The 24,158-nt window shown below is 38.0% G+C and overlaps 1 protein-coding gene and 1 pseudogene across 9 annotated transcripts in view; one reads left to right on the top strand and one right to left on the bottom strand.

Moving 5' to 3' along the window:
• TOPBP1 (DNA topoisomerase II binding protein 1) overlaps positions 1-24,158 on the bottom strand; it is a 74,710-nt gene that overhangs the window by 41,781 nt on the left and 8,771 nt on the right. For 7 of the 9 annotated variants that reach the window (XM_036077091.2, XM_036077093.2, XM_036077095.2 and 4 more), the window contains 6 exons: positions 23,870-24,049; positions 23,009-23,178; positions 20,798-20,961; positions 20,401-20,648; positions 1,314-1,630; positions 491-663 (listed from right to left, as the gene is read on the bottom strand). In XM_036077091.2, the coding sequence (XP_035932984.2) occupies positions 491-663; positions 1,314-1,630; positions 20,401-20,648; positions 20,798-20,961; positions 23,009-23,178; positions 23,870-24,049 (1,252 nt within the window). The remainder of the gene's footprint in view (positions 1-490; positions 664-1,313; positions 1,631-20,400; positions 20,649-20,797; positions 20,962-23,008; positions 23,179-23,869; positions 24,050-24,158) is intronic. The other 2 variants (XM_036077092.2, XM_078071680.1) reach the window with 1 other exon arrangement.
• On the top strand, positions 15,028-15,155 carry LOC118526101 (U4 spliceosomal RNA; annotated as a pseudogene).

Raw genomic sequence — 24,158 nt, 5'->3', positions numbered from 1 at the left:
TTAAGTGTTGCTTCAAGATCTAATCTAAAAGAACTGTTTTTTAAAATAAAAGTTGATTTCATTTACATTTACTGATATAACTTTTCTACTTCCTTTTAAAACAGTTACCACCTAAGGTTCACTTAGGGGTTGGGCTAATTTGAATTTTGGAAGTAATTTTCAAGTACTTTTTTTTCCTTCCCAAGTATTCATTACTGAAAAAGAATAAATCTCCCATATGGCCCATGGAAGGGAATAATGCTTGGGTGTGCAATATTCAATAACGGACCTCGTATCAGCTTTACATATTCCCTTTCCTGGTAGGTAAGCACTAATGCCCATGGTCTGAACCTTTGCCAGGTATCCATCTAGTAGTACTGAGCCATCACACAGGTACATGACACACTACCCATAAACATTATAAAGACACCCAGCCCAATTCCAGTTTGAATGTTCACCAATAAGTCAAAAGGTACACCATGATAGCAAGTGCACAAAAAATACTACATACCTTGCTCCGAGGCGATTTGCTAAGAATGTCAATGAATCTTTTTCTGCTCCTGCACACTGGCTGAATGAAATAACACAATCCTCTAAAGGAGTCATTCCTGCCATTACTGGGACTGGCATGAAGAGAGGATTTGACTTTGGATCAATTAAAGTCTGATAGTCTATACAAGTTACCTTTTAAAAACAAGAGACACAAGAACAGTAACCTGAAATAAGCAACTAGTGGTTAACACTGGTTTAGTTACAGTAGCAGTAATTTTAGTCTACATGAAAAGCGATTTTACTTGAAAATAACCTTGTGTATGCTCATTCTCAATACATTTCACATTATATTAAAAAAACTAATTCATTACACAGGATATTAAGATCAGGCAGGTTTATCATTTAACTTACTAAATATTGCGGTAAATTTAATTTCTCCCCAAGTATTAGTTTATAAATTTTCCTCTTAACTCTTGGAAGTTAAAAAAAATGGTGAAATTACCAGTGTTCAGCCAATAAAAAAGAACAATACAAAAGTGCACCCATGCTTTGGTTGTGAGAAAACAGGGAGGACTGAAATAGTATGAGATGACCTGGGGTAACATCTTAAGAAGGAATGTTGCTGCTGTGGCCCCAGGGAAACAATAAGCTCTACTCTGCCAGGACTGGGGCCAAGAAAGCTTGCATATTTTCCTCTTACAATTCCCTTTGCTAAACTCAAAATCTAAACCTTGCTCAAACACCAATTTACCTAAACTGAATTGCTTAGGAAATAAATATTAACACTCTCAGCACCTGATATCCTTCAACACTACATTTCAACTGCTACAGGGTTTTCTTACCAGCCACGTATTTGTGACAACTTCTCCCACAGTTGCTTCTACTTCACACCCCAGCAGCGGAACCACAGCATAATCAGCAACAATTCTGCTCTGAAGGGACACGATTTTTCCAGCATTTTCTCTTATGACATTTGCAATATTAGATTCATTTTCATTACTAAACCCCAAAACAAGGAAACTCTTTTGGCTAAATAAACCTTCTTCAGTAATTGTAGAAGCATCAGGGAGGCAACGAGTGACAGAAGACTGATTTTCTTCTTGCAGAGAAATATGAGTAGAGTCATTGAAGGGCTCAACTTCAGACTTCACAGCTTCAACTGAAAGAGAAAAAGAAATGTCATCTAGCAGAAAATTTATCTTATACTTAAAGGTAACATGAAGCCTGAGAACTGTGACCACAGTCACAAAAACTAAGGCTCAGTAAGTACACAATGAGGAAAGGATACAAACTCATCCCATTTTCTTGGCTACCAAGAGTACTGTCATTATTTCCATCTTCCATTAGGAATGACAACAGCAATCATGTCACTGTTCTAGGTATTCCTAGTATACTAGAAACTCCAATTAATTGAAAATTATGAAGCTCCAGTAACTCCCTGGGCCTGTCTCAGTCCCCAAACTGGTTTTGATAATTCACAACAGAATTGAGAAAATATCATTAAGGAAAAAACAGAAGTAATGGCCTAAGTGGTCAAGCCCTTCACGTGGAAATAACTGTATAAATATAATAAGAGAATTATGGTTATTGTTTTTTATGGTTCCTTACCTTTCAAAAACCTCCTAAAATTTTCATATTGAGATTACAGCTGCTTAGCTACTACAACATGGATTTAAGAGAACAACTGATGAAGGACCCAAGCAAATAGTCTCAACTATTACATTTCAGAATCAAGTTGGCTGATAATTAGAAGAAAAAAACATAAACGTCAGTAACAAAATATATATAGTCCCTAATATGCAATAAACACTGGCGATTCAAGGCTAGAAGTTTAAAAGGTAAAAACTTAGTACTATTTAACATACTACTGGAAGTCTTAGCCTCAGCAATCACACAACAAAAAGAAATAAAAGGCTCCAAAATGGCAAGGAAGAAGTCAAACATTCACTATTTGCAGACGACATGATACAATATGCAGAAAACCTGAAAGACCACCAAAACATTGCTAGAACTAATACATGAATTCAGCAAAGTTGCAGGATATAAAACCAATGTGCAGAAATCTGTTGCATGTCTATACACCAATAATGAAGCAGCAGAAAAAGAAATCAAGGAATCGCTCTCACTTGCAATTGCACCAAAAACAGTAAGATACCTAGGAATAAACCTAACTAAGGAGGTAAAAGATCTGTACTCTGAAAACTAGAGATCACTTATGAAAGAAATTGAAGAGCACACAAAGAAATGGAAAAACATTCCATACTCATGGATTGGAAGAACAAACACTGTTAAAATGTCCATACTATCCAAAGCAATCTATGCATTTAATGTAATCCCTATCAAAATACGACCAGATTTTTCACAGAGCTGGAACAAACAATCCTAATGTTTGTATGGAACCACAGAAGACCCCAAATAGCCAAAGCAATTCTGAAAGAGAAAAACATAACTGGAGGCATGATTCTGGATTTTAAGCTCTATTACAAAGCTGTAGTCATCAAGACAGTATGGTACTGGCACAAAAACAGACACATAGATCAATGGAACAGAATAGAGAGCCCAGAAATGGACTCACAAGTATATGGTCAACTAATATTCAACAAAGCAGGAAAGGATATCCAGTGGAAAAAAGTCTCTTCAACAAACGCTGTTGGGAAAAAAAACTGGACAGCAACATACATAAGAATGAAACTGAACCACTTTCTTACACCATACACAAAAATAAATTCAAAATGGATGAAAGACCTAAATGTTGAGACAGGAAACCATCAGAATCCTAGAGGAGAATACAGGCAGCATCCACTTTGACCTTGGCCTAGCAACTTCTTACTAGACACGCTGCTGGAGGCAAGAGAAGCAAAAGCAAAAATGAACTATTGGGACTTCATCAAGATAAAAAGCTTTTGCACAGCAAAGGAAACAGTCAACAAAACTAAAAGGCAGCCTACGGAATGGGAGAAGATATATGCAAATGACATATCAGACAAAGTGTTAGTATTCAAAATCTATAAAGAACTTATCAAACTCAACACCCAAAAAACAAATAATCCAGTAATGAAATGGGCAGAAGACATGAATAGACACTTTTCCAAAGAAGACATCCAGATGGCTAACAGACACACGAAAAGATGCTCAACATCACTCACCATCAGAGAAATACAAATCAAAACCACAATCAGACACCACCTCACACCTGCAAGAATGGCTAAAATTAACAACACAAGAAACAACAGGTGTTGGCGAGGATGCACAGAAAGGGGAACCCTTTACACTGTTGGTGGGAATGTAAACTGGTGCAACCACTCTGGAAAACAGTATGGAGGTTCCTCAAAAAGTTAAAAATAGAGCTACCCTATGACCCAGCGATTGCACTACTGGGCATTTACCCCAAAGATACAAATGCAGTGATCTGAAAGGGCACCTGCACCCCAATGTTTATAGCAGCAATGTCCATAATAGCCAAACCATGGAAAGAGCCCAGACGTCCATCAAAAGATGAATGGATAAAGAAGATGTGGTGTGTATATACACACACAATGGAATATAACTCAGCCATCAAAAAAATGAAATCCTGTCATTTGCAAAGACGTGGATGGAACTAGAGTGTATTATGTTAAGTGAAATAAGTCAGTCAAAAAAGACAAAATACCAAATGATTTCACTCATATGTGAAATTTAAGAAAGAAAACAAATGAACATATGGAAACAGGGAAAATTAAAAAAGGAGAAAGGGAAACAAGCCATATGAGACTCTTAAGGATACAGTACAAACTGAGAGTTGATGGAGGGAAATGGGCTAGATCAGTGATGCGTATTAAAGAGGACACTTGTGATGAGCACTGGGTGTTGTAAGTGATGAATCACTGAATTCTACTCCTGAAACCAATATTGCACTGTATGTTCACTAAGTAAAATTTAAATTAAAAAAAAAAAGGTAAAAACTTAGTTTTTGATAACTCTAGTGGTGCTGTGTACATGGACTGGCTAACTACAGCCTAGGGGCCAAACTGGGCCTGCAGCCTGTGAGTTCAGAACAGCTTTTATGCGGGACACCTGGATGGCTCAGTCAGTTAAGCATCTGCCTTCGGCTCAGGTCATGATCCCAGGGTCCTGGGACCGAGTCCCACATTGGGCTCCCTGCTCAGCGGGGAGCCTGCTTCTCCCTCTGCCTGCTGTTTTCCCTGCTTGTGCTCTCTCTCTCTAACAAATAAATAAAATCTTTACAAAAATGGCTTTATGAGGCATCTGTCTTTGGCTCAGGTCACGATCCTGGAGTCCGGGGACTGAGGCTCAAGTTCGGCTCCCTGCTTTTCCATCTTCCTCTGCAACCCTCCCTCCTCCCCCCACCCCACCCCCGTGCTTGTGCTCACTCTCTCTCTCAAATAAAATCTTAAAAAAAAAAAAAAGGAATTTTTTTACATTTTTAAATGGTTGTAAAAAGCAGAACCCAAACAAAATAGAATATGTACAGAGACAAAACATGGTTGACAAAGACTAAAGTATTTACTGTCCGTTCCTTTACAAAGTAAATTTGCCAAGCCCTGCTTTATGAGATCTCAAGAAGCCTGGAAGTTATTCAAGGATTCTTCATTTATCCGCCTATGCAGGCAGTGTGCTGAGGTGCTTTACATGTATGTAATTAGTGCTCGTGATACTCTGATGATGATACTACTGGCTTATTTTTTTTTTTTAAAGATTTATTTATTCTTATTTGAGAGAGAGAGCACGTACCCACGCACGAGAGGGGGGAGGGGCAGAGGGAAGAGGAAGAGAAGCAGACTCCTCACTGAGTGCAGAGTCTGACATGGGGCTTGACCTCAAGACCCTGAGATCATAACCTGACCTGAAATCAAGAGTCAGATGCTTAACCAACTGAGCCACCCAGGCACCCCACTATGGTTTATCTATACTCTTTCTTCAAGGGGAATCTCAGGCTTAAAGAGGTTAAGTAACTTGCCTGAAGTCATATAGTTAAGTGGTAGAAATGAGACATAAACCAAAGGCTGTCTGACTTCAGAGACCATAACATTATGTTATATTAAGTGCCATCTTCTTATTTCTATCCTCATCTCCAAAAGACATTAACATTTTAATTTTTAAACTAATTCTTGCCATATAAAAAAAAGTTGTAAATCTTTATAAATAAAACTTTCCTACTTCATACAAGTATTTAAATTACTCTTATTGACACTCTGAAGAAGAACAGTTTTATCTAAAGCGTTTACTGCTCAGTAGGTCAGGAGACTCTTTGACCTCAGTTTCATACTATAGAGAATAAGGGACAAGAGTGTATTTATAATTTTAGAGATATCGGAGGATGAATAAGCTTAGATGGAAACAAAGGTGATATGACACACAAAGGCGATAACATAGTTATCACTCCTATAGTTTTTAAAATAGCTATTTTTGGGGCACCTGGGTGCCTCAATTAGTTAAGCAGCTCCCTTCGGTTCAGGTCATGATCTTGGGGTCCTGGGATCGAGCCCTACGTTAGGCTCTCTGCTCAGCAGGGAGTCTGCTTCTCCCTCTCCCCACCTCCCCATCGCTCATGTACTCTCTCTCTCTCAAATAAAATCTTTAAAAATAAAATAGCTATACTTTTCTTTAAAATTTTATTTATTTATTTGAGAGAGAGAGAGAGTGAGAGAGAGAGAGCATGAGAGGGGGAAGGGTCAGAGGGAGAAGCCAACTCCCCACTGAGCAGGGAGCCTGATGTGGGACTTGATCCTGGGACTCCAGGATCACGACCTGAGCCGAAGGCAGTCGCTTAACCAACTGAGCCACCCATGTGCCCCTAAAATAGCTATTCTTAATATAAAACATAAAAAGTTTTTTTCCCTTTATAATTACTTTGTAATCACACCTAGAAGGCAAAAGAAACAACTCTGTTTAATGTCTATATACTGCTGGTGAGAGGGAAGATGGAAACCACGAGGAATTTTAAACTAGTACTATAAAAACAAACTAGCAATACTAAGTTCTTACAAACTGCAAGTAAAACCCTGAAGTTATTTTTTTTATTTCTTTGACAATTTTTTTATTTATTTAAATTCAATTAGCCAACGTATAATACATCATTAGTTTTTGATGTAGTGTTCAATGATTCATCAGTTGCATATAACACCCAGTGCTCACCACATCACGTGCCCTCCTTAAGGCCCAACACCCAGTTACCCCATCCCCCTACCTCCCATCTGCAATCCTCAGTTTCTTTCCCAGAGTCAAGACTGTCATAAAACCCTGAAGTTATTAAGTGACTCAGAATAAATTAGATGTTCTACAGCAGTCCTTTCCATTTATTTGGATAACAGAACGCCCTTTCCAAACAGATCTCATTTAGAAGCCCAACACACACTTCTTGATAAGTCTAATACTGAACAAGCTCTCCCAAAAATAATTTTGCTTTAAGAACTACAAAATACTTGGGGCAGAGCAAGATGGCAGAGTAGTAGGAGACCTGGATTTCGTCTGGTCCCAGGAATTCAGCTGGATAGGGATCAAACCATTCTGAACACCTACGAACTCAACAGAAGATCAAAGAAAAGAATAGCAACAACTCTCTGAACAGAAAAGGGACCACTTTCTGGAAGGTAGGATGTGCGGAGAAGTGAATCCGAGGCGATATTCGGGAGGACAGACGGCGGGGGAGGGGGCCTCCATCAGCCGATACCGGCAAGTGATAGAGCTGCAGAGCACAAAATTGGAACTTTTAGAAGTTGGCTCCGCTGAGGGATGTTGCTCCAGTGGCTAAGCGGGGGGGTGGAAAACTTGCGGGACAGTGTGGTCTCAGGACCCTCAAGGTCACAGAAAGACCGGGGGTGCCTGAGTGCAGCAGAGCTCCCAGGTATTGGAGCAGGGAAGCCGGCTGCAGAGACAGAGCCGAGGCGCGGGCTCTCAGCTTGGGGTTGCCATAAACTGGGATCTGCGGCACAGTAGGGCCACTGCACTTCCAGCAGGGACCAAACAAGTGGCAGATCCGGGGAGACTCCCCTTCCTCCCCGGGAGGAGCAGCGCGGGAGCGCACCACAGGGATCTGTTGGGTTTGGAGACTCCACACGGGGTCGTGAGCCAGAGATAGAAACGTCGGTTACAGGCCGGGTGAGCACAGAGTGCAGCCAGAGACCCGGCAGATGGGAGTGATTGACTGCTTTTCTCTGGGGGCTCACTGAGAAGCGGGGCCCTGAGTTCTCAGCTCCTCGGGGTGGAGATTGGGAGGCCGCCATTTTCACTCTCGGCCTCCAAAGCTGTACGGAAAGCTGCAGGGAACAAAAGCTCCCGAGAGCAAACCCAAGCAGATTACTTAGCCCACCCGGCAAGGGCGGGGCAATTCCGCCTCTGGCAAAGACATTTGAGAACCACTGTACAGGCCCCTCCCCCAGAAGATCAGCAAGAACTGCCAGCCAAGACCAAGTTTACCGATGAGAATGGCAGAACTCCAGCGCTAGGGGAATACTGCACATAGAATTCATGGCTTTTTTACCATGATTCTTTAGTCTTTCAAAGTTAATTTTTTTTTTTTAATTTTTCTTTTTCCCTTTTTCAACCAACATCTTATCAATCCCTTTTTTAAAAAAATACTTTTTATTTTTCATTTTTAGAGTCATATTCTATGCCTTCATAGTAGTTACCCTTATTTTTGGTATATGTATGTAAGTTGTTCTCTCTTTAAAATTTTGAGATACAGTTTCTTCTAACAGATCAAAATATACCCTAAATCTCTAGTGTATGGCTTTGTTCTGGTCTCCTCCTGCCAGGATCACATTCTCCCTTTTTTTTTTTAAACCCTCTTCTTTTTTCAACCAACTTATCAATTCCTTTTATAAAATCTTTTATAATTTTCATCTTTACAGTCATTCCATCCCTTCATCGTATTTACCCTTATTTTTGTACATATATAAGTTTTTCTTTCTTTAAAATTTTGGGAGTCACTTTCTTCTAACAGACCAAAATACACCCAAAATCTAGTGTGTGGCACTGATCTATGCACCAGCCTGATCATATTTGATCATACTCTGTTTTTGTTTTGTTTTTGTTTGTTTTTATCTTTTTCTATTTTTTTTTTCTTTTTCTTTTTTCTTTCTTTCCCTTTCTTTTCCCCCAGTTTCAGGTCTTTTCTGATTTGTTTAGTGTATATTTTCTGGGGACGTTGTTACCCTGTTAGCATTTTGTTCTCTCATTCATCTGTTCTCCTCTGGACAAAATGACAAGACGGAAAAAATCACCTCAACAAAAAGAACAAGAGGCAGTACCGACTGCCAGGGACCTAATCAATATGGACATTAGTAAGATGTCGGAACTAGAGTTTAGAATGATGATTTTAAAGATACTAGGCTGGGTTTGAAAAAAGCATGGAAGTTATTAGAGAAACCCTTTCTGGAGAAATAAAAGAACTAAAATCTAACCAAGTCGAAATCAAAAAGGCTATTAATGAGGTGCAATAAAAAATGGAGGCTCTAACTGCTAGGATAAATGAGGCAGAAGACAGAATTAGTGCTATAGAAGAACAAATGATGGAAAATAAAGAAGCTGAGAAAAAGAGAGATAAACAACTACTGGATCACGAGGGCAGAATTTGAAAGATAAGTGATACCATAAGACGAAATAACATTAGAATAATTGGGATCCCAGAAGAAGAAGAAAGAGAGAGAGGGGCAGAAGATATATTGGAGCAAATCATAGCAGAGAACTCCCCTAATTTGGGGAAGGAAACAGGCATCAAAATCCAGGAGGCACAGAGAACCCCTCTCAAAATCAATAAAAATAGGTCAACACCCCGACATCTAATAGTAAAACTTAGAAGTCTCAGAGACACAGAGAAAATCCTGAAAGCAGCTCGGGAGAAGAGATCTGTAACCTACAATGGTAGAACATTAGACTGGCAACAGACCTATCCACAGAGACCTGGCAGGCCAGAAAGGACTGGCATGATATATTCAGAGCACTAAATGAGAAAAATATGCAGCCAAGAATACTATATCCAGCTAGGCCGTCACTGAAAATAGAAGGAGAGAGAAAAAGCTTCCAGGACAAACAAAAACTAAAGGAATTTGCAAACACGAAACCAGCCCTACAAGAAATCTTGAAAGGGGTCCTCTAAGCAAAGAGAGAGTCTAAAAGCAACATAGACCAGAAAGGAACACAGACAATATACAGTAACAGTCACCTTACAGACAATACAGTGGCACTAAATTCATATCTTTCAAGAGTCACCCTGAATGTAAATGGGCTAAATGCCCCAATCAAAAGACACAGGCTATCAGATTGGATAAAAAACAAGACCCATCGATATGCTGTCTGCAAGAGACTCATTTTAGACCCAAAGACACCCCCAGATTGAAAGTGAGGGGGTGGAAAACCATTTACCATGCTAATGGACACCAAAAGAAAGCTGGGGTGGCAATCCTTATATCAGATAAATTAGATTTTAAACCAAAGACTGTATAAGAGATGAGGAAGGACACTATATCCTACTTAAAGGGTCTATCCAACAAGAAGATCTAACAATTGTAAATATCTATGCCCCTAACATGGGAGCAGCCAATTATATAAGGCAATTAATAATAAAAGCAAAGAAACACATTGACAACAATACAATAATAGTGGGGGACTTTAACATCATCCTCACTGAAATGGACAGATCATCTAAGCAAAAGATCAACAAGGAAATAAAGACTTTAAATGACACACTGGACCAAATGGACTTCACAGATACATTCAGAACATTCCATCCCAAAGCAACAGAACACAAATTCTTCTCTAGTGCCCAGGGAACATTCTCCATAATAGATCACATCCTAGGTCACAAATCAGGTCTCAACCGGTACCAAAAGATTGGGGTCATTCCCTGCATATTTTCAGACCACAATGCTTTGAAACTGGAACTCAATCACAAAAGGAAAGTCAGAAAGAACTCAAATACATGGAGGCTAAAGAGCATTCTACTGAAGAATGAATGGGTCAACCAGGAAATTAAAGAAGAATTAAAAGAATTCATGGAAACAAATGAAAATGAAAACACAACTGTTCAAAATCTTTGGGATGCAGCAAAAGCAGCCCTAAGAGGAAAGTATAGAGCAATACAAGCCTTTCCCAAGAAACAAGAAAGGTCTCAAATACACAACCTAACCCTACACCTAAGGAGCTGGAGAGAGAACAGCAAATAAAGCCTAAACCCAGCAGGAGAAGAGAAATAATAAAGATCAGAGCAGAAATCAGTGGAATAGAAACCAAAAGAACAGTAGAACAGATCAACGAAACTAGGAGCTGGTTCTTTGAAAGAATTAACAAGATTGATAAACCCCTGGCCAGACTTATCAAAAAGAAAATTGATCCAAATCAACAAAATCATGAATGAAAGAGGAGAGATCACAACCAACACGGAAGAAATATAAACAATTATAAGAACATATTATGAGCAACTCTATGCCAGCAAATTAGATAATCTGGAAGAAATGGATGCATTCCTAGAGATGTATCAACTACCAAAACTGAACCAGGAAGAAATGGAAAACCTGAACAGACCTATAACCACTAAGGAAATTGAAGCAGTCATCAAAAATCTCCCAACAAACAAAAGCCCAGGGCCAGATGGCTTCCCAGGGGAATTCGACCAAACATTTAAAGAAGAATTAATACCTATTCTTCTGAAACTGTTCCAAAAAACAGAAATGGAAGGAAAACTTCCAAACTCGTTTTACGAGGCCACCATTACCTTGATCCCCAAACCAGACAAAGACCCCATCAAAAAGGAGAATTACAGACCAATATCCTTGATGAACACGGATGCAAAAATTCTCACCAAAATACTAGCCAATAGGATCCAACAGTACATTAAAAGGATTATTCACCACGACCAAGTAGGATTTATCCCTGGGCTGCAAGGTTGGTTCAACATCCACAAATCAATCAATGTGATACACTACATTAATAAAAGAAAGAACAAGAACCATATGATCCTCTCAATAGATGCAGAAAAAGCATATGACAAAGTACAGCATCCTTTCTTGATCAAAACTCTTCAGAGTATAGGGATAGAGGGTACATACCTCAATATCATAAAAGCCATCTATGAAAAACCCACAGTGAATATCATTCTCAATAGGGAAAAACTGAGAGCTTTCCTCCTAAGGTCAGGAACATGGCAGGGATGTCCACTATCACCACTGCTATTCAACATAGTATTACAAGTCCTAGCCACAGCAATCAGACAACAAAAAGAAATGAAAGGCATCCAAATCGGCAAAGAAGTAGTCAAATTCTCACTCTTTGCAGATGATACACACTTTATGTGGAAAACCCAAAAGACTCCACCCCAAAACTGCTAGAACTCATACAGGAATTCAGTAAAGTGGCAGGATATAAAATCAATGCACAGAAATCAGTGGCATTCCTATACACCAACAACAAGACAGAAGAAAGAAATTAAGGAGTCAATCCCATTTACAATTGCACCCAAAACCATAAGATACCTAGGAATAAACCTAACCAGAGGCAAAGGATCTGGACTCAGAAAACTATAAAATACTCATCAAAGAAATTGAGGAAGACACAAAGAAATGGAAAAACGTTCCATGCTCATGGATTGGAAGAACAAATATTGTGAAGATGTCAATGCTACCTAGAGCAATCTACACATTCAATGCAATCCCCATCAAAATACCATCCACTTTTTTTCAAAGAAATGGAACAAATAATCCTAAAATTTGTATGGAACCAGAAAAGACCCCGAATAGCCAGAGGAATGTTGAAAAAGAAAAGCAAAGCTGGCGGCATCACAATTCCAGACTTCCAGCTCTATTACAAAGCTGTCATCATCAAGACAGTATGGTACTGGCACAAAAACAGAAACATAGATCAATGGAACAGAATAGAGAGTCCACAAATGGACCCTCAACTCTATGGTCAACTAATCTTCAACAAAGCAGGAAAGAATGTCCAATGGAAAAAAGTCTCTTCAACAAGTGGTGTTGGGAAAATTGGACAGCCACATGCAGAAGAATGAAACTGGACCATTTCCTTACACCACACACAAAAATAGACTCAAAATGGAAGAAAAGACGTAAATGTGAGACAGGAGTCCATCAAAATCCTAAAGGAGAACACAGGCAGCAACCTCTTCGACCTCAGCCGCAGCAACTTCTTCCTAGAAACATGGCCAAGGGCAAGGGAAGCAAGGGCAAAAATGAACTATTGGGACATCATTAAGATAAAAAGCTTTTGTACAGCAAAAGAAAACAGTCAACAAAACCAAAAGACAACCAACAGAATGGGAGAAGATATTTGCAAATGACATATCAGATAAAGGGCTAGTATCCAAAATCTATAAAGAACTTCTTAAACTCAACACCCAACGAACAAATGATCCAATCAAGAAATGGGCAGAAGACATGAACAGACATTTTTCCAAAGACATCCAAATGGCCAACAGACACATGAAAAAGTGCTCAACATTGCTCGGCATCAGGGAAATCCAAATCAAAACCTCAATGAGATACTACCTCACACCAGTCAGAATGGCTAAAATTAGCAAGTCAGGAAATGACAGGCGGGGATGCAGAGAAAGGGGACCCCCCCTACACTGTTGGTGGGAATGCAAGCTGGTGCAGCGACTCTGGAAAACAGTATGGAGGTTCCTCAAAAAGTTGAAAATAGAGCTACCCTATGACCCAGGAATTGCACTACTGGGTATTTACCCCAAAGATAGAAATGTAGGGATCCAAAGGGGTACGTGCACCCCGATGTTTATAGCAGCAATGTCCACAATAGACAAACTGTGGAAAGAGCCAAGATGTCCATTGACAGATGAATGGATAAAGAAGATGTGCCATATATATATATATATATATATATATATATATATATACACAATGGAATATTATGCAGCCATCAAAAGGAATGAGATCTTGCCATTTGCAACGACGTGGATAGAACTGGAGGGTGTTATGCTGAGCAAAATAAGTCAATCAGAGAAAGACATGTATCATATGACCTCACTGATATGAGGAATTCTTAATCTTAGGAAACAAACGGAGGGTTGCTGGAGTGGTTGGGGTGGGAGGGATGGGGCAGCTGGGTGACAGACATTGGGGAGGGTATGTGCTATGGTGAGCGCTGTGAATTGTGCAAGACTGTTGAATCACAGATCTGTACCTCTGAAACAAATAATGCAATATATGTTAAGAAAAAAAAAGAAGAAGAATGTAGCAGGAGGGGAAGAATGAAGGGGGGGAAATCGGAGGGGGAGATGAACCATGATAGACGATGGACTCTGAAAAACAAACTGAGAGTTCTAGAGGGGAGGGGGGTGGGAGGATGGGTTAGCCTGTGATGGGTATTGAGGAGGGCACGTTCTGCATGGAGCACTGGGTGTTATGCACAAACAATGAATCATGGAACACTACATCAAAAACTAATGATGTGATGTATGGTGATTAACATAACATAATAATAAAAAAAAAAGGAAAAAAAAAAGAACTACAAAATACTTGATTATATTCTTTCTAAGGAGCTTGGGGATTCCCTGAGATTCACTGTCACTAAACCCTTTCAAAGTCAGTAGACCACTAGCTCCTGGAGAAAGGAAGGTTTAAGAAACTAATCACTTGGGCGCCTGGGTGGCTCAGTCGTCAAGCGTCTGCCTTCGGCTCAGGTCATGATCCCAGGGTCCTGGGATCGAGTCCCACATCGGGCTCCCTGCTCAGCGGAGAGCCTACTTCTCCCTCTCCCACTCCCGCTGCTTCTGTTCCTGCTCTCGCTATCTCTGTCTCTGTCAAATAAATAAATAAAATCTTTAAAAAAAAAAAAGAAAGAAACTAATCACTTGCTTCCACCAAGTACCCCTGCTGAAGGATAGTGCATAAAACTGCTTTGAGTCAATCTCAGATTTTTTATATCAATTTTTATACCAGAACAGCCTACAAAATCATGAGGATCTCCTGACATAATGTGCGACTAAAGCATACGCAAATCATCTCACAAAAATCCATTTTTCAGTATACCATTAACAGAAATAGTGTGGGTAAAAAAAGGAAATACTGGACGGGTAACCAGGAAAGAAACGGAGTCAGTAATCAAAAAACTCCCAACGAACAAAAGTCCAGGACCAGGTGGCTTCATAGGTAAATTCTACCAAGCATTTAAAGAAGAGTTAATACCTAGTCTTCTCAAACCGCTCAAAAAAACAGAAAAGGAAGGAAAACTTCCAAATTCATTCTATGAAGCCAGCATTATTCCGATCCCAAAACCGGATAAAGACACCCACTAAAAATGAGAATTATAGGCCAATATCCCTGATGAACACAGATGCAAAAATCCTCAATAAAATATCAGCAAACTGAATTCAACAATATATTAAAAAAAATCATTCACCACAATCAAGTGGGATTTATTCCTGGGATGCAAGTGTGGTTCAATATTAGCAAGTCAATTTGATGCATCACATTATTAAGAGAAAGGATAGAAACCATATGATCATTTCAACAGATGTAGAAAAAGCATTTGACAAAGCACAAGCATTTGACAAAGCACAACATTCATTCATGATAAAAACCCTCAACAGGCTTTGCGCAGTGGCAGTATCGTAGCCAATGAGGTTTATCCGAGGCGCGATTACTGCTAATTGAAAAACCCTCAACAAAGTAGGTTTAGAGGGAACATACCTCAACATAATAAAGGCCATATATGAAAAACCCACAGTGAACATCATACTCAATGGGGAAACACTGAAAGCTTTCCCCCTAACATTAGGAATAAGACAAGGATGTCCGCTCTCACCACTTTTATTCAACACAGTACTAGAAGTCCTAGCCACAGCAATCAGACAACAAAAAGAAAAGGCGTCCAAATTGGTTAAGGAAAAAGTAAAACTTTCACTATTTGTAGATGATATACTATATACAGAAAACCCCAAAGATTCCACCAAAAAACTGCTAGAACTGATAAATTGAGTCAAGCTGCAGGATACAAAATCAACGTACAGAGTGCCTGGCTGGCTCAGTCAGTAGAGTATGTGACTCTTAAGTTCAGGGTTGTGAGTTCAAGCCCCCCGTCGGGTGTAGAGCCTACTTAAAAGGAAAATAACATAAAAAACTCCCAAAACAACAAAAACAAAAACAAAATCAATGTATAGAAATCTGTTGCATTTCTATACACTAATAACAAAGCAGCAAAAAGAGAAATTAAGAAAACAATCCTATTTACAATTGCACCCAAAATAATAAGATACCTAGGAATATTCCTAACCAAAAAGGTGAAAGACCTGTACTCTGAAAACTATAAAACACTGATTACAGAAATTGAAGATGACACAAAGAAATGGAAAGACATTCCATGCTCATGGATTGGAAGAACAAATACTGTTAAAATGTCTGCACTGCCCAAAGCAATCTACACATTTAATGCAATCCCTATCAAAATACCAACAGCATTTTTCACAGAACTAGAACAAACAATCCTAAAATTTGTATGGAACCACAAAAGACCCCCAGTAGCCAAAGCATCTTGAGAAAGAAAAGCAAAGCACCACAATTCCAGACTTCAAGTTATTTTACAAAGCTGTAGTAATCAAAACAGTATGGTACTGGCACAAAAACAGACACATAGATCAGAATAGCGAACCCAGAAATAAAGCATTAACTATATGGTCAATTAATCTTTGACAAAGCAGGAAAGAATATGCAATGGGAAAAGGACAGTCTCTTTAACAAAAGGTGTTGGGAAAACTGGACAGCACTATGCAAAAGAATGAAACTGGACCACTTCCTTACACCATACACAAAAAGGATAAAAGATCCAAATTTGAGACCTGAAAACATAAAAATCCTAGAAGAGAACACAGGCAGTAACCTCTTTAACACAGGCCACAGCAACTTTTTTCTAGATAGGTCTTTGGAGGCAAGGGAAACAAAAGCAAAAATAAACTATTGGGACTACATCAAAATTAAAAGCTTCTGCACAGTGAAGGAAACAATAAACAAAACTAAAAGGCAACTTATGGAATGGGAGGAGATATTTGCAAATCATATATCTGATGAAGGGCAAAAAAAAAAAAAAAACCTGATTCAAAGGGATACATGCACCCCTATGTTTATAGCAGCATTATTTACAATAGCCAAGATACGGAAGCAGCCCAAGTATTTAATGACTGATGGATAAAGAAGATGTGGTGTATGTGTACACACACACACACACACACACACACACACACACACAGAGGAATATTATTGAGCCATAAGAAAGGATGAAATCTTGCCATTTGCAATGACATGGATGGAGGTAGAGAGTATAATGCTAAGCAAAATAAATCAGAGAAAGACAAATACCAAATGATTTCACTCATATGTGGAATTTAAGAAAGAAATAGGAAAAGGGAAAAAAAAATAAGAGAGACAAAGCAAGAAACAGACTCTTAATTACAGAGAACAATCTAATGGTTACCAGAGGGGATGGGGGAGCAGGAATGGGTTCAATAGGTGATGTGGATTAAGGAGTACACTTGCCATGATAAGCACCAGGTGACGTATGGAATTGTTCAATCACTATATTGTACACATGAAGCTAATACAGCACTGTATGTTAACTAACTGGAATTAAAGTAAAAACATAAAAAAAAGAAATACTGGAAATTCCCTTCTAGAAATGTGGTAGCTAGACATCTGAAACCCTCTCACTATCATGTACTTGAAAATATAGGATAAAATACTAAAAGCATCAGTACAAATACATAGCTGAATTTGCAGGAAAGCATGGGAGATCCTCAAGGACTGAAAATGAAGTAGTAGTAATGAATGCAGAGCATTAAGTGGTCACTAAAACTAACGGTTACCCTGAATCTGAATCTATTTTGGCAGAAACTTAGACCCTCAGAATTTAAGGACATCACATGGAGGGAAACAGAGTCAAGTCTTTGGTCTCACACAAATTAGAGGTGGGCCAGAGTATACCCTGAGGAAACAAACCCAGAAACCCTAAAGGGAAATAAATATCTTTAGTTACAATACAGTCCCAAATCAACCAAACAATAACAAAAACCGACTCTGTAAAGGAAATAACAAGTACATCTGACTTTGGCTTTGGGTCATGGGGGAAAAACATCTCTCCTGAGAATTTGTCATCATAAGCTGGTCCTCAAAGTAGGTTAGGGTACAAATTTATACTAGCCTGATGGTCCAAAAAACATCCAGCCAATAAACTGAGAAGTGTCTGGAGTTGGAAAATTCCTAGACTTCTGGCAGATTTAAACGTGAACCGTTTCTAAAGAAACAAACCCTCACCTCAAGCTTCACCTCAAGCTTCTTAGACTTCCTACAGTCCTAATAAGAATGAGTTTACAATATCAGAAAAACATGAAGAATCTAGGCACCATTAACAATAAAGAGAATTACCCCTCCCCTCCATTCAGATGTAGCAGTATGTTTAATGTGTTTCAAGAAATAAGTAAAAAGACATGAATACAGAATAACAGATTATTAAGAGAACTAGAACTTCTAGGAATTGAAAAAATAATTACTGAAATAAAAAACTTTTTTTTTTTGAAATAAAAAAGTTAATGGATGGGTTAACCACAGTAGGCAGCAGCTGAACAGAGAAACAGTGATGTGGAAGGAAATCCTGAAGAAATTACACATAATAAATCACAGAAAGACAAAAAGATGAAATTAGAAGGGCAGGTTAAGTGTTCCACACAAAGAGCTAATGGGAATTAGAGAATATAGAGTGGGAAAGAAGCAATATTCAAAGGTAACAGATGAAATTTTTTTAGAATGAAAAAAAACAAAACCCCTCACTAATCCTTAGATTCAGAAAGCACAATGAATTCCAAGTAGGACAAGTACATGGTAAAACTCTAGGACGTCAGCATTAAAAAGGAGATATTAAAAACAGCAAGAAAAAAAGATTTCCTACAAAAGAATAACGATTACACTGAATGACTTCTTATCCAGCAGCCATGGAAACAGGACAATGAAATAACATCTCTGAGAGCTCAAAGTAACTGTCTAGGATTATATTCCTAGCATAACTGTTTTTTAAGAACAAGGGCAAAAAATAAAGACATTAACAGAAACTGAAGGAATTTCTAAAGGATATATTTTATAGGAGGAAAGAAAATGATCCCAGAAGAGAGTTCTCAGATACAACAAAGAATGTGAAGCAAAGAAATCGCTAAACATGATGGTAAATCAAAACGAGTATGGACCATATAAAACAGTAAGTGTCTAACTGTCTGATTAAAAAAGAGAATGACAATATTAGCCCAAATCACATAAATTGAGTATGTTAGTGTATGTAGGGGGTGTGATCAGCAGTGCTGTTGAAGATAGTGTTATAAAGTTCTTGTGTTATTCAAGATTAAGATAAAAGTTCTGATTAACTTTAGATTTCAAGTTATGATGCCCATTCAAGTTCCAAGTAATCACTGGAAATATAAATAGATGTAACTTCCACATCAGTAGAGGGAAGACAGGAAGTTGGGAGGTTGGGGTGAGAGGGGACAAGCTCAAGCTATCCAAAAGGAAGCAAAAATGTTAAACAAGGAAGCACAGAAAAATGGGACAAACAGCACAAATTAAGATGGTATAAAATAACAAGTAACAATAAATGTAAATTGACCAAATTTGCATTTTAAAGAAAAAGTCATACCAGATAAATACAATATCACATGAGGCAGGGACAGTTCTGTTAATATCAGACAAACAGATTTTAAGGAAAAAAAAAATTAGGAAAATGAGGATCATCATGTAATAAAACATCAAACTATATTAAAAAACTAAATTTGACAGAACTACATGGAGAAACTGTCAAAGCCACCATTACAGCGGAGGAGTTTAACACATGTGTGTCATTAATCCATACAGAGTAGACCAAACTTGGCATCATGTACATGTAAAGAAACCTCCAAGCAATCACAGAGACATGGGTAAGAAAGAACAATCTCAGCAGTACTGTTTGCACTGGCAAAAAAAGAGACACAATAAAAATGTCTATAGGTGGGAAAACAGATAAACTGTGGTATATTCAACCAGTTACTTGGATTAAATTATCTCTCATGGTTGGAGGAGAGCAGCAAAAGAGTACATACCATATGTCATCTATATAAGCTAAAATATACACAAAATGAGAGTATCTATATTGCATATAGATATATATACATGTAAACTATAAGGAAAATGGAGACTCACAGGGGGCTTTTGGTATAGTGGAATATTCTATTTTTTTTAATACCTATGTAGTAGTATATGGTTACTCATCACATTATTCTTGACATCTTTTTCAATGTATTAAATATTTCACAAAAACTTCTTCTTAAATAAGAAATTCTGCTCCCAACTCTTCACTGGCAAATTTCCTTCCCACACTGAGAAGACTACATACAGAGGCCGTGGTACACAGTGCAGCACTGTATGCATTAAAGAGCACAATAACCAAGTAAGAGGTAATTATAAGGTTAAAATAAAAGTTCATGCTGTTACATGGGCACCTGGGTGGCTCAGATGGTTAAGTGTCTGCCTTCGGCTCAGGTCATGATCTCAGGGTCCTGGGATTGAGCCCCTCGTTGGGCTCCCTGCTCAGCACGGAGTCTGCCTTTCCTTCTCCCTTTGTCCCCCCACCTCATGTGCTCACTCTAATGAATAAATAATACCTTTAAAAAAATTTTAAAAAAAAGTTCATGCTGTTACAAACTCACACTAACAAACTGATGCTGGTATATAAAACAGATCAAAGAGGAGCCAGTGAGTTGAAGAGAGATGAGAGGGTCAAAGGGTTCAGCATCCCCTGGCCTTGCCTACTTAGAAAAAGTAACAAACATAAAACACTAAGGGAAGAAAAAGGTTTAACTTAAAATCTAGAAAACCTGGCAGAAATCACATGTGTATGTATTCTGCTACTAAAACATTTCTTAATGACTGTAAATAGTAATCAACTATTTCTTACCTACTGTTGGGTTATTATTTACATACTGAGAGAGCAGATCTTCGTCAGCTTGTTCATGCTTTTCATCAGAAGCCAAGTCTTTCTTAGAGAAGCTGTTGTTCTTTTTTAAAAGAGCTGTTTTACTTTCAGGTTGATCTGAAACTGGAATTTCCACTGGCTGGTAGTTAGCATGGATATATGGCTCTTCAGGAAGCATATAACCTTTACTAAAACACTCTAGCAACCATTTTGCTCCCACTACATGAGGCCTACAAAAATAGTACATAATTATATATTAGTTTAAACCATAAAGACCATCATCCCACTTGCCATGCAGTTTCCATAATTGCATGGATATGCAATTTTAAGAAAAATCATTACAGAGTAAAAATTGCTTTAAATTAAAAACCGACAAAACCTGTGGGCCGATTTATCCCAAAACTGCTTCAATTCATCATCATAATCTCCCACAATAACATGAGTTACATCTTCATTGAGCTGATTAAAACGAACTCCACCTCCACTGTTAATAAGCCTTCTCAGTTTATCTAGCTTTCTGCCACTAAAACCGCAAAGATAGATCTGCAACGAAAGAAAATACTTACTTTAGATTAATGCATTTAAGATGGTTTGTTTCTCAACAGAAACACATTAAAAATACATAACTAAATGCATTGTGTGTAAATAAGACAGCTCTGTGTACATTTAAAATATATTAAGAATCGAGTATATTCTGAAACTTTTTTTTTTTTTTAACAATTCGACATTTTTTTAAAAAAGATTTTTAAATTCATTTGAGAGAGAGCGGGAACGAGTGAGAGCAGGAGGGGGGAGAGGATCAGAGGGACAGGGAGAAGCAGACTCCTCGCTGAGCAGGGAGCCCAACATGGGGCTCAATCCCAGGACCCTGGGATCATGACCTGAGCCGAAGGCAGATGCTTACCTCACTGAGCCACCCAGGCGCCCCAATAATTCTGAAATTTTTATTTTTTATTACTTCTTCACAGTCCCATAGCATTATTATCCACAGTAGACACCTGGTAAGTACTGTGAGGCTTTAATAAAATAGAAGCTAGAATTCAGTTATCTTCCTGATACTAGTGCATAGCAATGCCTAAAATGCAGGTAGCTTCTTAAATTATAAAGATCTTACTACCTGTAAATTTAAATTATAGAAACAAACTGGAGTTTACATATCTGAATTCAGAAAACTTGGGTTTAAATTTTGGTTCAGAGGCCAATAATTAACTACATGACCATGATAAGTTACTTAGGCTCTTTAAACCAATTTTCTTACCTATAAATTGAGATACCTTTTACACAGTTGATTACACAAAAAAATTTAAGTCGAGCTGAGAACAGTGCTTTGAGGATAATACATGTGCAATAATTTATTTTTAACTATCAGTATGTATGTATTTAAACTAATTTAATAAATATAAAAAGACTTCTCATCTGTATTTTACATTTTAAAAAAATTTCTTAAGAATGGCAAATCTAGGGATGCCTGGGTGGTTCAGTCGGTTAAGTGTCTGCCTTCGGCTCAGGTCATGATCCGAGTCCTGGGATCGAATCCCACGTTGGGCTCCTTGCTTGGCAGGGAAACTGCTTCTCCCTCTGCCTGCCGCTCCCCCTGCTTGTGCGTGCTCTCTCTGTCTGGCAAATAAATAAATAAAATCTTAAAAAAAAAAAAAAGAATGGCAAATCTATTTCTAACTGCATTTATATCCCAAACTAAATAACCTCTATTATTAGAAGATACTGTAACAAAAATCAGGAATCATAAATAACTAAAAGTCAGGGGCATCTAGGTGGTACACTTGGTTAGGCGTCTAACTCTTGGTTTTGTCTCAGGTCATGATCTCAGGGTACTGAGACTGAGCTGCATGTTCGGCTCCGTGCACAGCACAGAGTCTGCTTGAGATCCTTTCTCCTTCCCCCTCTGCCCCTCCCTCTTGTGCTGTCTCTTTCCCCCTCTAAAATAAATAAATCTTAAAAAACAACTAAAAGTCATATCCATAATTAGTAGAGTCTAGGATAAAAGATTATATAAGACACTTTCTGTTCTGCCAATAAATTGATGTTTTATCAACTAATACATAGCCTATTCACTCTAAAAGTAGAAATATATTAAATAAGTATTCAGCTCTAGGAGATCTATAGCATATGATGTTTCCATCAAGGCACTTATAAGATAGTTTATTCATACACTAAAAAATTAAGTAGCCTAAGAGACATTAAACTAAGTCTCTTAGGTCTAATGGTTAGGAACATAGGATTTGGAGTAGATGGCTGTCTACTTAATGTCTGTGTGAATCTGAACAAGAATTTTAATCCGCTAAGCCTCAGCCTCAGGGTAATAACCATTTTAGAGTTATTTGTGGGAATTAAATGAGAGTATATACAACATATTAACAATATATGTGAATTGATTACCACAGTCTAGGGTATTAGAAACACTTAAAAAATGACAGTTAATGACAGACGTGGCCTAATGTTTGCATCTGCTTAGCTAGAGTGAAGGGTTTATATGGATAAGGAACAAGCCCAACTCTGAGGGGTCTTCAAAGTCAGGCTAGGAAGTACTAACGTACATTATCACTGCATGTATTACATAATAAAGACATACCCGACAACCATCTAATAAATCTTCAGGTGCTTGAAATGCACTGACATCCAGATTTTCTAGATTTTCAAGTGTAGGCTCCACTTTACTATTAAGAACTGAATTACACATCGATTCATTTATGCAACTTGCACTGATGTTGGAAATATGGCTGACATCTGAAAGAGTACGACCTACATATCAAACAAAGATGTAGAAATTTATGGAGATAAAATTGTGATTACCTATTTTCCTACAGATCAATTTTTCTTATACACTAAGTGCTGTGAATAATTTCCAAAGTAAGCTTCAAATGTTTTTACTGAAATCTTGGTGGCCAGTTTTGAGAAGAGAAAATGAAACTAAGGTTCCTATTTTATTCAAATAAAAACATACTTAATACATTTTAATAGTGGCTTGCTTCCATTTAAAATATGAAGTTGCTGGCTGTAGGGTCCAGGAAAGAAAAAAGTGTAACATCTGCTAAATTGCCAACAAGGCACTTACAAAATAGAAATGGTTTTCAATTTTATATGAATACAGATGGTCTATAGTAATTGTAGCAAACTAATAAAAATGTATTACATTTGCCCACCAGTCAAGCTTGGAAAAATTCTTTTAAGTCTCTATTAGTACTCTCGATTTCTTTAATCATCTTTTGCAGTAAATCAACGTATGAAAGAAAATATACATCCGTTATAAAAAGAAATATCTAGACTTCTGGACTGATCTTCATACAATTTAGGTATTACACAATTATGCCTGGAAACATAGCAAGAAAGGATGAATTCCCTACTATATCTCACCGATCCTATTTACAAATCAATTCTTACAAAGAAAACGGTGTTAAAAACGACTGTTTACTCTAATCCCACTGAAACTTACTGTCAACTGTGTTGATCTGGCCAGTAGGAGTTGAAGTATCAGGCACAGTCTTTGTTTCTGGTCTAGGCTCTGTCTTGTATATGGATTCATCCTGACAAAAACCTTTGTCAACACTGTCAAAAAACCACTGTGTGGTCACACAGTGTACATTCCATCTCTTGGCACATTCGTATTTTTGACCTATCATGTTCATTAAGAAATAGAAATGTAAACCATTAAAATCTATCTCTGTAGAAATATTTGAAGTATGATAGGTTATGGGAAAAAACTCACCTAAACAAAATTAAAG

Source organism: Halichoerus grypus, chromosome 1 (genome assembly GCF_964656455.1).
Source record: "Halichoerus grypus chromosome 1, mHalGry1.hap1.1, whole genome shotgun sequence".
NCBI classification, from domain to species: Eukaryota; Metazoa; Chordata; class Mammalia; order Carnivora; family Phocidae; genus Halichoerus; species Halichoerus grypus.
Note: the sequence above shows the minus strand (reverse complement) of the source record. Positions and strands in the feature narration are given on the sequence as shown.